Genomic DNA, 13885 nt, shown 5'->3' on the forward strand with positions numbered 1-13885 from the left:
AACGAGCCGTTTTAGGTAGGCGTGGTTGACTCTTAACTTTTATAAAGAATATCTTTTTGGATTTGAGACTTTAGTCTTTGCAACTTTACAGATCTTCTTTATGCACCAAGAGCTTGTAACACTTCAAAGAGAAAGGAAAAATTGAAATCGCATCATATGACCCCTTTAAACATAGGAACTGAATAAAAACGAGTTTGATGATATAAAATAGTACGTTTAGCCAATCTTAAAAACAAAAAAAAAGTAGCTTTTATTCCAGAAGTATTAGGGATGTAACGATTAATCGCGAGCCAGTTGAAAATCGATTTAAATATTTGACGATTCAAATCGGTTGAGATGCTAAACAAATCGCGATTCAATTAGGGGTAGGAGTTTATATGAATGTATGTCTGAGGGGAACCTACTGTCTTTCGATGGTATTTTTCAGCTGGTTGCACGAGCATGATTTGGTCGCGATATATATATATTTTTTCGCGCTACAACATTGGATTATTCAATGCATGCTGATGAACTTTTATCATAGTTTATAGTTATATGGAAACGAAAGTTTTTAACATTGAAACCCGTTCTTTATCATCAGTAGTATTATTTGTAATTTGAGTTTTGTGAATGGGAGTTTCTCTTTTGCTTCGGATGCTTTCACTTTCGAATTCGCGATCTTGTTGTCACTGTTTTGCTTACATACATCTACACACCTTTCGTTTTTTAAGACTAAAACAAAAGATGGATTCATTGTTATTCTTAATTAAAAAGCACAACAACAATAAATCAGTAAGATACAATGACAAACTAGCTTACAAAACGTTTATTAACAAAAACGAATAAGATGAGGCATGGCACACACCACATGCTGTATTATATACCGACTAATAAATTACAGAACGTTTAGCAAACACTGAGGAATCAAATAAATAAATAAATAAAAGAGAGCCTCCATAACTCAAAGTGCGACCGCACACAAAATTTAGTCGCACAGGCAGAAAAAATGGTCGCAGTCTGGAGCCCTGCATATTAAAGTTCATAAGTGCAGTGCTGCTTTGTTTACAGCGGAAACCAAGGAAACGTGTTAAGCGCCACCTGCTGGCAGAGAGTGAATCTGCCTCTCATTCAGCTCGTCTGCTGTTTCTGTTTCACGCAGATATTTTTATGCATAGTTTCACAAAACTGAAGTCAAACCATTCTGTTTTTGCTTCAAATTTATATTTATATATATTTTACTATATATTTGTTTAAATAAATGCAGCACTGGTGAGCATAAGAGACTTCTTTCAAAAACATAAAATCTTACTGACTGCAGACTTTTGAACAGTAGTACATGTTTTTACTTTGCACCAGTACTGGAATGTTCCAGAGCTCTGGATTTAGTGTATTTAGTAACTTAAAATGTGTCATAAGCCCCTTTCACACATACAGACTTTACTGTTAAATTACCGGTAAATTGCCGTAAAGCGATCATGTGTGAACAGGTCCTTTTTAAAATTACCGGTAAATTTTGTTCCATCAATTTAGTTGGAGGAGAAAATTAGATGGGAGTTTTTCGACATACCCTAACTGTCATGAACCGGAAAACACAGAGTTCACGCAGAGCTAGTAGACAAGAAACGCGTTTGAGGTTAAAAAGCAGTGGTGGACGAAGTACACAAATCAAGTACTTGAGTAAAAGTACAGATCCATATAATAACATTTTACTCCAGTAAAAGTAAAAGTACTCCGTTTTCAATTTTACTCGAGTGTAAGTACAAAAGTACTCGATTTTTTATGTACTTAAGTAAAAAGTACCGATAGATGAATGTTTATTTTGCAGTTTTATATAGAAAATAATAATCGTGAATCGAATCGAATCGTGAGTTGAGTGAATCGTTACATCCCTAACAAGTATGCATTAAATTGATCAAAGCAAAGACATTTATAATGTTACCAGATTTCAAATAAATGCTGTTTTATTGGTTTCCACAAAAAATATTAAGCAGCACAACTGTTTTCAAAATTGATAATAATATCACATCCTTTCTTTTTCCCTCAGATGTAATCTATCTAGGTGGTTGAATAAAAATACTTGGACTTTATTTTTTTAATTAGCTCGTTAGCTAGACAGTTAGCATCAGGTAACATTATTGATTTATTTTCAGCATGGTTATGAAGAAACATTTATATTTGTCTACTTGGCTAGTTATTTAGCAGCATCAGACACGCGCGCGCTCACAAGATCTCCCGGTTCTTACCTGTGAGTTCAGTTCACTGGAGACTCACACTAAACGGTTCATTTGAATCAGTGAGTTGTCGACTCGAGAACAGCTGCAATCGGTTCATTCTAATTACACTAAACGGTTCATTTGAATCAGTGAGTTGTCGACTCGAGAACAGCTGCAATCGGATCATTCCAATTTGGGAATGAATCGTTTGGTGCGATTTGCAAACCGATTTAACGGGTTCATTGAAAAGTATCAGTTCGTTCATGAATCAGACACCGCTTCTGCGTCTCGGAACACATGATATATAATAAGGAGTAACGATAAGTTTTATGAAATGTAGTGAAGTAAAAACTACGATCTTATGCTTTGGAATGTAGTGAAGTAAAAGTAAAAGTTACTCAAAATAAAACTACTCCAGTAAAGTACAGATACTTGAAAAATGTACTTAAGTACAGTAACGAAGTAAAACTACTTTGTTACTGTCCACCACTGTTAAAAATTAAGTTAATAATTTTTATAAAATAACTGATCGTTTCACTAGATAAGACCCTTCTTCCTCGGCTGGGATCATTTAGAGCCCTTTGATGCTGCATTTAAATTGCATTTTGGAAGTTCAAACTCAGTGTTCTCACCATAGAAGTCCATTATATGGAGAGAAATCCTGAAATGTTTTCCTCAAAAAAACAGAATTTCTTTACGACTGAAGAAAGAAAGACATGAACATCTTGGATGACAAGGGGGTGAGTATATTATCTGTAAATTTTTGTTCTGGAAGTGAACTACTCCTTTAAGCCCTGATCAGACAGAACGCATTTTTCAGGTTTGAAAACACGAGGCGCACCGCACTGCCGTTTTTTTTGTTGGGTTTTATTAATTTAGAAATGAGCAGTGCGCTACGGTTTGTTTATGTTGCTAGGCAACCACCGATTCAGCTGTCCTGTCAGTCTAATCAAGGATTATAGCGCGAGCGCTCTAAAATCTTTGGTTTGCTGTTAAGTAAACTGTCATATTAGCAGAAACCTTAAAAAAATACAGCTCCGGGTAACCCACGACAGCCACCACAAGTTTCTCCTCCATCATTGCAGTGTCCGGACTTTCCAAGCAACTGTAAACTTTCGTCACCACAACAGAAGGCCCGCCTCTCCATTCATTCGATTGGACAATGGAAAAAAAAACGCGAATGGTGTCTGGTGCTATTCTGCTCAGAGTTGCTTTTTTTTCAACTTCAGGCACTCAGAGCACTCCTACAAAAACGCGAGGCACAGCAGGCGGCTAAAATGCGAGGTGCCCGGGGCATATAAACAGCGCGCAAAATGCTCACTGCCAATAGAAAACAATTTTAAAAATCACCTTTCACTGCAAAAAACGTGTTCTGTCTTATCGAGGCCTTACGATGTCTCTGGGCCAAAAGCAGCTGCATGAATGTGAACGTTTGACACAAAAATGAAAACATAAAAAAAACAACAACAACACTGATTGCGTTTACCCCTCTATGTTTTCAAACACAACACCAGGAGTCGCAGCCGTTTAGAGGTAATTTCTGGTTAATGACCTCACAGAATTTACCTGTATTTTGAAATGGATGTGTGAATGGTGCTTTACCAGTAAAAAGACGGAACGTCGTTGCCTGTGTGAACAGTGCATTTGAGAATTTACCGGTAAAGTCATTCCGGTAATTTTACGGCAATTTACTGGTATAACTGTGTGAAAGGGGCTTATAGATGTTAATATTTGCTCATAATGTGATATACTGAGTAATCAAATGGCTGTTCTGCTCAAATGGCTCAAATGTTCTGCGAGATGGTGCAAATATTTGAGTAGCTGTGTTATTTTCATTTATACTTAATTTATTAATTTCAGAAACCTTCTATTTGTCCAGTGTTAACCCATAGATGACCATTGGATTTGTGATGGGTTGACTGTAGATGATGACGGTAATGCTGGGAAAGAGATCTGGGCTGATGGGGACATTGGGTTGTGGTGTGTGTGCTGCATCCCAAAGGGAGTGTTGAGTTGCTCTCTGCATTGGCATTCTGCAGCAGTGTCCAAAAACATAATACTGCTTTGCCCCTCCCGTCCCCTGCCTTTTTCTACCACATCATGTTTTTTTTGCTCTGTGTGATTAACAGAGAGGCAGTAAAGGTCAGCCGTCTTCAAAACGATGGTGTGTTCGGCTGTCAGAGCACAGCTGCATGTCCATTGCTCTATGAACCCATTTGTTGTTCATTTTAATCCATTTATAGGCTGAAAAATGTGGAAGAAGTCTTGTTCATGATGACACAACTTCTATATTGTAAAAATGGAGATTGAACCATAGGCATATGTAGATGAGCGTATATGGGTTTTTCTTCAGTTAGCTGCACTTTTGGGGGCATTTATATCACTATCGGATAGGATATGCACACTATTCTCTTTACACTTGACTATATATACACTACCATTCAAAGGTTTGGGTCTATGGGATCATTTTCCCGCCAAATGTATTGCAGTCGCAGATAAAAAAATAACAAGTGTGAAACCAAAATTTAGAAACGCAAGTAAAATTATATTGCACAAAATTTAAAAATGAAAGCAAAGTTTTCAGAATAGCAAACAATGGTCACGGATCAAAAAATAATAAGTGTAAATCAAAAATGTAATAACGTATTAAAAAAAATAATAAGCAAGAATCAAAACTTTAAACACATTTAAAATCATATTGCACAAAACTGAAATATTAATGCAAAATTATCCGAATTGCACACAAAATCATGTTTCCTTGGTTATATTTCTCTGTTTTTTGTGCTCTCAGACATTTTCTGCACATATTTTTCCCTTCGCACTTGTTTCCACGTTCTGCGCTTCTTCTTCCAAATGTTGCGGTTAGAGTTTCATGTAAATCAGGGCGGGCTTAAGCGTCATCATTGGTCCACTAGTTCTAGATTAACAGCTCCTCTAGCCAATCAGTCGAATCAGTTGATCTGTGACCATTGTTTGCTATTCTGAAAACTTTGCTTTCATTTTTAAATTTTGTGCAATATATTTTTTCTTGCATTTTTACATTTTGGTTGCACACTTGTTATTTTTTTTATTCCTGACTGCAATACATTTGGCGGGAATTTGATCCCATACAGTGCCTCTGCCATTAGGATTCACTTCAGTGAGATTGTCTTCAAACGGTTGCACCATCCTGACAGCAGCTGAGCTGAAAAACATCTGCGCTGATGCCCACTATAACAGAGAGCAGCTACAGGCAAACAGAGCTTCCACAGCTAGACGTGTCTGAGTTCATGTTCAGACGTCACTCCAACGTGCCTCATTACTGCCGATGCTCAGTGTTTTGTTCACTTGTACAGGTGAAAATGGACAACTGTCGGCTGGGAAACATCTTTCCATACAGGACACCGTTATATGTGTCTGTCTGTCACTGCTGTACGCCTACCTGGCAATCCGTTAACGTTAAATGAGCCGTCCTAGCGACCTGTCGCGGTTATATTCACCTGTATTTATTCGCCTCCGGTCACATCGCGAAAGGGAGCAGCCACTAAATGCACTGGCCTCGCGAAGTGACTGATGTGCCTGGCTCGCTTTTACCTGACTGATTATAAGTCTTGTTATGGTTATTACTGTTAGGAGAGGATAATATGATAAGACCGGGGGTTTTCAAACTGGGGTCTGTGTGGTGACCCAATTTTTGCTATTCGGTATTTTCCGGACTACACATTGCATTTTTTATCTTCTGAACGTGCTATGATTTATATTCCAAAGTGACTTATACAATGCATTTAATGTCAAATAAGCAAAACGTAAACAGGTAAAAGCGGGCACTTCAAGGTTTCTATAAATATATTTCTCATTCTGTGTGACAAGTATAGTATTAGACAGTATCGCTGAGTTTTTCTTCATTTCAGGAAGAGGTTCACAGAGACGGCAAGTGCATTTTGTATGTTTTCTTTATTTTACAAAAGTACAACGTTTCACTGTTATTTTGAAGGTACACAAATAAAAAATAGACCGTTTTGAATGATGTCTTGCTCCTATCTGACGGACATCTTTCCGCTGATGTGAGTAACCCAAGTGTTCGCGCGCGCACACAACATAATCAGTTCTAGCATTGCAAACTTTACATCGCAGCCTCTTTATCATCAAAGTAAATGAGACAACTAAACATACAAAAGGTATTGGTGACTCAATTTAACTTGTCTTTTGTATAATCTGTAGGTTTTGCCGGTCACCGCGAGCATCACCATGCTGTGGGCTGGTCAGCGCGAGCATCGCCATGCCGTGGTGTTTTCCAGACAAATTTTTTGCATATGTGAAGGATGTTGTTTAAGTAGATATTCAGAAACGAGAGAAGTACAAAACCTTCTTTACAAAATAAATAGGCTAATAGTTTATCAACCAAAAGTTACACCGCGTCTAACGATTCACTCATGGAAATTAGAGGTATGTGAGCCCAGCAGGAGGTTCAGTTTTTAGTTTCGTTTTAAATGAGTTATAGGCTTAGCATTTAAAATAAATGTTGTTTGTAAAGAATGGCACTATAATTTATTTTATGACATACAGTTAAGCAAAACACGAGTTTTTTCCTAATATCAGGACCATTGCAAATGTTTATTGAACTGAATCAATATAACAAGAAGTATAATTTGAGTGAGTTTACTATTAATAATAACTATTTTCTCATTTTGCTCTATTTCGACAAAGAGTCCAAACAAAGCCGCAGCAGAACAGTGTCCTCTACAAGCAACACAGCAGCCTTTCGTATCGAATGATTCGCTTTATTCCTCACTGAATGAATCAGGCATTTGAATGAATGATTTAATGTCTAATTCTAAAGACAGTAACTTACCGCCACCTACTGGCTGTTTTACTTTCATATTGTTGTTATGTATAACTTTATGTATTTGAAACATTAATATGATAGTGTTAGGCAATTATATATGTAGCTATGCAAATAAACACAACACGCAAATAAATCATTGTGTATATCGAATCCACCTGGCCTCTGTAACTGTCTACTCTGTAGCACTATCGTTTTCAATGCAAAAACATTACATTAATTCAAAATTAATTTACTGATTTACTCATTTAACGTTAACGGATTGCCAGGTAGGCGTACGGCAGTGACAGACAGACACATATAATGGTGTCCTGTATGGAAAGATGTTTCCCAGCTGACAGTTGTCCATTTTCACCTGTACAAGTGAACAGAACACTGAGCATCGGCAGTAATGAGGCGCGTTGGAGTGACGTCACCGCCCCTCTTCATCTGATTGGCTGAGGAGGAGCTGTCAATCTACAACTACTGGACCAATGATGATGTTTTAGCCTGCCCTGATTTACATGAAACTCTAACCGCAACATTTGGAAGAATAAGCACAGAACGTGGAATAAAGAGCGAAGGGAAAACAGCATAAGCATACAAAAAATAAAAATATGTGCAGAAAATGTCTGAGAGCACAAAAAACAGAAATATAACCAAGAAAAACATGATTTTGTGTGCAATTCGGATAATTTAGCATTAATATTTCAGTTTTGTGCAATATGATTTTAAATGTGTTTAAAGTTTTGATTCGTGCTTATTATTTTTTTGAAATGCGTTATTAAATATTTTATTTACATGTATTATTTTTTGATCCGTGACCATTGTTTGCTATTCTGAAAACTTCGCTTTCATTTTTTAATTTTGTGCAATATAATTTTACTTGCGTTTTTAAATTTTGGTTTCACGCTTGTCATTTTTTATCCGAGAATGCAATACATTTGGCGGGAAAATGATCCCATACGGGTCAATAAAGAAATTACATTTTTTATTCTGCAAGGTGCATTAACTTGATCCAAAGTGACAATAAAGACATTTATAATGTTACAAAAAAAAAATGCTATCTTGAAAAAAATGTATCATGATTTCCACAAAAATATTAAGCAGCACAGCTGTATTCAACATTGATACTACTACTACTACTACTACTACTACTACTACTACTAATAATAATAATAATAATAAGAAGAAATGTTTCTTGAGCAGTAAATCAGCATTTTAGAATGATTTCTGAAGGATCATGTGACACTGAAGACTGGAATAATGATTCTGAAAATTCAGCTTTGCATCACAGGAATAAATTATATTTTAAAATATGTTCAAAGAGAAAACAGTCATTTTAAATTGTAATAATATTTTACATTAATACTGTTTTTACTATAACTGTTGACATTAGGGTTGGGCCGATAGACGATGCCATCGTCCATCGCCGATGGCTGATAGGCATCACGATGTTGAGCCGGCATCACGATCCCCCCTCCCCCCATACCCCCGCAATCTGCCGCATCCCAATACCGTGTTCCGAAAGAAAATGACGTGTGATACGGAACCCCTAAAGGGAATAAATACGCGATGGGAGGAAAATATATATTTCAGTATTTTCTCTCGCAGCGTCTGATGCCAATTTGGTAGACATCGTCCAACCCTAGTTGACATAAAGAACACTCTGAGGAGCAAAAGGCTTCAAAAGTCTTCCTTTGCTCCCCATTATCTCATTGCTGTCTAGAAGAAACAGTTAAGATTTCATTTGTGATTTTTCTCTCATCTACTACAGTATATATCACAATGTCCAAATCAGGCCCGATTCACCATACTGTTTCAGACACAGATGGTTCAGTACACTTGCAGCAGAAGAGAAAGTAAGTAAGCGAGTCCGTTGGGCAGTGTGAGTGAGTAGTGATTGTGTTTAAGGTCATTGGGAAGGTCTAGTGGTGTTGGAGATATAGCTGTTCACAGGACTCGCAGTTCACATCCTATAGCATTTCTGTCACATGGACATCGGCGGCTAAATGCACAGCCTTTAGTAACACAATAGCAGCCTAAATGGCTTTTCTGAAAGAGATCCCGCTCCGCACATTATTTATTCATACTGCTGGTCACTGCAACCTTGGGCCCCGATCAGAGAGAGAGTGAGAGAGAAGAACAAAGAGAAAAAGGGGGATTGGTATAGAAGTTTGAGATGAGGGGAGTAGAAGGAGGGGTCGTCTGGGTTTGGTTTCTGTCCTTGAGAGTGCAGTGCAGATGGATCAATACACTTCTGAAAACAGAAAGATCAGATGGCAAAAAATCACTCCACACCACATACTGATCAAGACACAAGGTCATACGACAACAGAGAGACAGAGAGCAGAAAACACAGGCCGCGGATCAGGGCCGAAACAACTATTACAACTTTTTTTTTGGAAATAAATATTTGTTTTCTTGATGCATGTGTTATAGGAACCAGAAGTTTGGGCAAGACGTATCTTATCCAGCAAACGTTATTTTCGTTATCTAACAAACTTTATTGCAGGCAGGGTTGCAGGCATCCATCCGTCCGTCCGTCCGTCCGTCCGTCTGTCTGTCTATCTATCTATCTATCTATCTATCTATCTATCTATCATCGTTCTTAAAAGTTCTGTAGGCTTTTTAAAAATCTTTTAGTAAAATAAACATATTTTGTCTTGATTTTTTTCTTATGAAAGTTACATGGATCTCCTTGACTTTCATTTCTCATTGAATTTTCCTTACATTCAAATTAGAATTTTGGTTCTGCATCCTGTTTTTACTACTGCAGTTCAAATTCAGTTTTTTTTTTTTTAGTTGAAGGCAGTACATACAGTACATGGGGAAAAAAGTGGAATTTCTTTTCTTTTGTATACATCTGCCTATATTTCAGATCATTCATATGGCCCTGTATGGAGACAGACAGGAAACAGTATAGAGGATAGAGGAAGATGAGGATGAAGGTTGTGATGGTGATACACATATAGAGCAGAAGGAATATTAAAGCAGTGTGCTGGTGCAGTGAGTTGTGTAAAGCCCCCAGTGGTGGAGTGTTCTAGAAAGCACAGTTCTCATTGGCACCTCAGTGTGCACGGCATCTAAATGCGTTACACTAGACGGCTTTGCACAGAAACACTGTTTAACAGTCTCTGATTGGCCACGAGAGAGAATGAGTTAAAGGAGAAGGGTTAGACATGAACGTTTTAACTTGTACCAGATGTCTCGTTGTACCATTGGTAATAGCGGGAGGGAGAGGCTCGGTCATCAGAAATGTTTGATGTTTGAAAAATGTTACTGGATGAGTAAACACTGTTTTAAAGAGGTCACATTATAAAAAACATATTTTTTTGAACTAAAACAGTTTGATGAACTGTGTAGACATTTGCAATTCAGACCAGTTGTTGAAACTAGGCTCTAAAAACCTGTAATTTGAAAGCAGGTGTGTTAGTGGTTCATAGGTTAGTGAATTAGAAGTAATTTACGTATTTAAATCTTAAAGGTACAGTAACATAATTCAGAGGGAGGGTGGAAAAAATAATAATTTAAAACTAATTCACAGAGTTTTTATTTCCAGAAACTGACTGGTATTTGGTGTAACATGGTTTCAGTGCAAAACACTTTTGGGAGAATATGCTCTTTACGTTTACTGAGCCAATTGTTTCTTTCAAGTATCACCTTTGTCTTAGATGTTTCTTCTATCCTTGAGGAATAAAAAGTCAAATGGGCAAATCAAATTGTTAAATTGTACAGTAAATGTGTAAAGCTATAAAATGAATGTGGATAATATACCAGATTCTTTGGTCTTGGAAGTATTTGATGTGAAATATTTCAGTTCATAATGAGATCTTTGACCAGATTGTTGTGATCTCTTCTAAAACTCTAGAGGAGACATATGTGAGATTACTAGGTCTTTTTTTCAGGAGAAACATTTGAGGAGCAGGAGATAAAGTAAGTCTAAAGTCTATACACTTTAAAAAAAATAAAGGTTCCAAAAGAAGGTTTTCACAGGAATTCTGTAGAAGAAACATTTGATTTCCCTAAAGAACCTTTCAAAGAACCTCATTTTTTCTTTCACTCTTAAATATACCAAAAGGCAGTGATGCCATAGAAGAATGGTTTTTGGCTCCCCAAAGAACCTTTCAGTTCTCAAAAGAACATTATTTTATTAATGTGAAGAACATTTTAGTAATCTGAAAGACCTTTTTCCAATATAAAGAACCTTTTGTCCAATGGAAAGATTCCATGGATGGAATCCGAAAGGTTCTTCTTGGAACCCATCAATGCAAGCAAAGAAGCTTTATTTTTAAGAGCGTATTTAACCATTTTTTTTTCCCAGTAGAAAACCAAACCTTGAGACACGTCACTTACTTCAATCAATCTCTATCTATCACATCTCCATTTCAGCATTCTCTTGATCGAACTGTTCACATTACATTCTGTCAGCGTTCCGCCGCATGCCTCAGTCAGCACTGACATCATCACCGTCATCATAATCGTGTTCCTAAAGCGTGTCACTTGTGATGCCAAGGTTGTGTTTTCAATTCCCAGGGAACACACATGATAGTAAATGGAAGCCTGTTTGTGGAAAAGCCAATGCTAGAAATGCAGTAATCATCAACATCATCATTGCGGTTCAGTTTCTTGTTCCAGACGTTGCTTTCTCAAACTGATCGATCTCAGATTGCTGTTGATTGCCATCCAAGAGGAACTGGATCTCTCCCTGATCATGCGGCGTGTTTAACTCAGCACTCAGTAAGTCAGTGATTATAGAACATCACAGATGTCACTGATGAACTACGCTCAGTGAAATCCTGCAAGTTAGGCCTAGCCAGACTTTTGACTGTGACCTTAAATACTGACCCTCACTGCAGTTTTTGTGGCCAAGAACCGCCCACTTAGACAGGAAGAGACCATCTGAACTTCAAATGTTTTATCTGCGTATGTTCAGATGAAAGTAATGAGTGCTGAGTGACACAGAAAGTTATAAAAAGTTACGTTTTTTGGGGAAAAATGTTATGAGAGAAAGAAATTTAATTTCTAATTTTGCAATTTAATGTGCTCTTGCTTGCTGTTGTTAAGGGCATGAAGAAAAATAAATGAAATGAAATTTCTGTGCAGTATAACTGGATGTGAATTAAAATAAATGGTAAGAGTATCTACAATATTTCCATGGGAGGAGCAGGAAAAGGTACATATGCACATCTTTTAGTATTATTTATACACAAGTATAGTGCTTATTCATATTTGAAATGAGCTTTTTTAATATATATTCAGTTTAATTTTAGTTTTAGTAAGTAAAGGTGCTTAGTTTTTAATTTTTTAGTTTTAGTTTTTGTAATTCTAACACTTCAACTTAAACTGATTTTAGTTAGTTTCCTAACTCATTTAAAAAAAAGTTTTAATCTAATATTTATTTTATTATTTTATTTAGTTTATTCCAGCTTTATTTCAATTAACAAAGATTTAGTTAACAGTAACAACACTGATTATTCATATTTTAAAATAAACATATTTGATAAAATAATACATATTTTCCAATGATGACTTAACCACAATATATATATAAAAAAATAAGGTGCCTTTAAATGTGTTGCACCAAGTTTGATGCCATTGGTTCTCAATTTGAGCACTACTCAGTATATCATAAATTATATAAATTCTCGTATGGTTTCTGAAGACTTGAAATATAGCGCAGGAGTCGCATGGAATACTTTTATGATGCTTTTTGGTGGCCTTTCCATTTCCAAGGTTTGACATTCTGCCTAAAACCTTTTGTTTCACAAAAGTCCGAAAATAAAATGAAATTCAAAAGAAATAGTAAACGATAACAAAATGTCAATTTTGGCGCGAACAACTTCTCTTCATAAAATGTGCATGTAAACCTGGCGGTTGCTTTCTGTAGGCTTGTTTGTAGGACAGAATTGTGATCTTGAAGGTGTGCAGCATCAGGCCACAGAAGGACTAATGCTGTGTACATCCCACGTGCAGCAGATATATTTCTGCCCTCATTGTGTCCGTGAGCAGAAAAAGCCACCTCACACTTTACACACTCATTTATTACGCTCGGCGTGGGAAGTTTAATAGAGCTGCTGTTTGTGTAACATATGGAGAGGTTTAAATACTCTGCAGCGCTGCGTGTTATTTGATTAGGATTGATTTCAGTGAACAGAGGTGCAGTTCAGAACGGGAGATGAGCCGGCAAAATCTGACACTGCTTTTCTTTCTTTCTTTCCTGATGTTTTATGTTTCTCTTCAGGCTTGCTTTTAGTTTGCTAAACATTAGCACTGGACATCTGGAAATTCATGTACAGATTTGGAAAGGATTGCACGCTTTCTAATTATTAATAGGGTGGGAGTATCTGTTATCTGGATCTGTTGATGTTGCGGAAAGTTGTGTGCTCAAGATACTTGCATTACAAAATCTACTGAAGTAAACTAGACGTTTAAGTCTATAGACTTAATTATAATTTCATAAATGTCATTATAATTTTATATATTTTATTATAATTAAATGTGTATATATACGTGTGTATATATATATATATATATATATATATATTTATTTATACAGTGCCTTGCAAAAGTATTCATTTTTTTCACGTTTTGTTGTTGCAGCCTTATGTTAAACTGCTTTAAATTACTTTTTTTCCACATCAATCTACACTCCATACATCACAATGGCAAAGCAAAACAGAACTGTCATAACTTTGTAAATTATATATATATATATATATATATATATATATGAAGTTTCTTCTGCTCACTGAGTCTGCATTTATTTGACCAAAAACACAGTAAAAACAGTAATATTATGAAATATTAATAGAATTTACAAGAACTGTTTTCTATTTGAATATATTTTAAAATGTAATTTATTTCTGTGATGCAAAGCTGAATTTTCAGC

The 13885-nt window shown here is 36.3% G+C and overlaps 1 protein-coding gene across 1 annotated transcript in view; it reads left to right on the plus strand.

The window, feature by feature from the left end:
• Window positions 1-5395: 5395 nt before the first annotated feature.
• LOC107679144 (MAM domain-containing glycosylphosphatidylinositol anchor protein 1-like) overlaps window positions 5396-13885 on the plus strand; it is a 181564-nt gene continuing 173074 nt past the window's right edge. Inside the window, exons 1-2 of the mRNA XM_016474603.1 lie at window positions 5396-5527; window positions 6393-6458. Coding sequence (XP_016330089.1) covers window positions 5396-5527; window positions 6393-6458 — 198 coding nt within the window. The remainder of the gene's footprint in view (window positions 5528-6392; window positions 6459-13885) is intronic.

Source organism: Sinocyclocheilus anshuiensis, unplaced genomic scaffold, assembly GCF_001515605.1.
Source record: "Sinocyclocheilus anshuiensis isolate Anshui unplaced genomic scaffold, SAMN03320099.WGS_v1.1 scaffold300, whole genome shotgun sequence".
NCBI classification, from domain to species: domain Eukaryota; kingdom Metazoa; phylum Chordata; class Actinopteri; order Cypriniformes; family Cyprinidae; genus Sinocyclocheilus; species Sinocyclocheilus anshuiensis.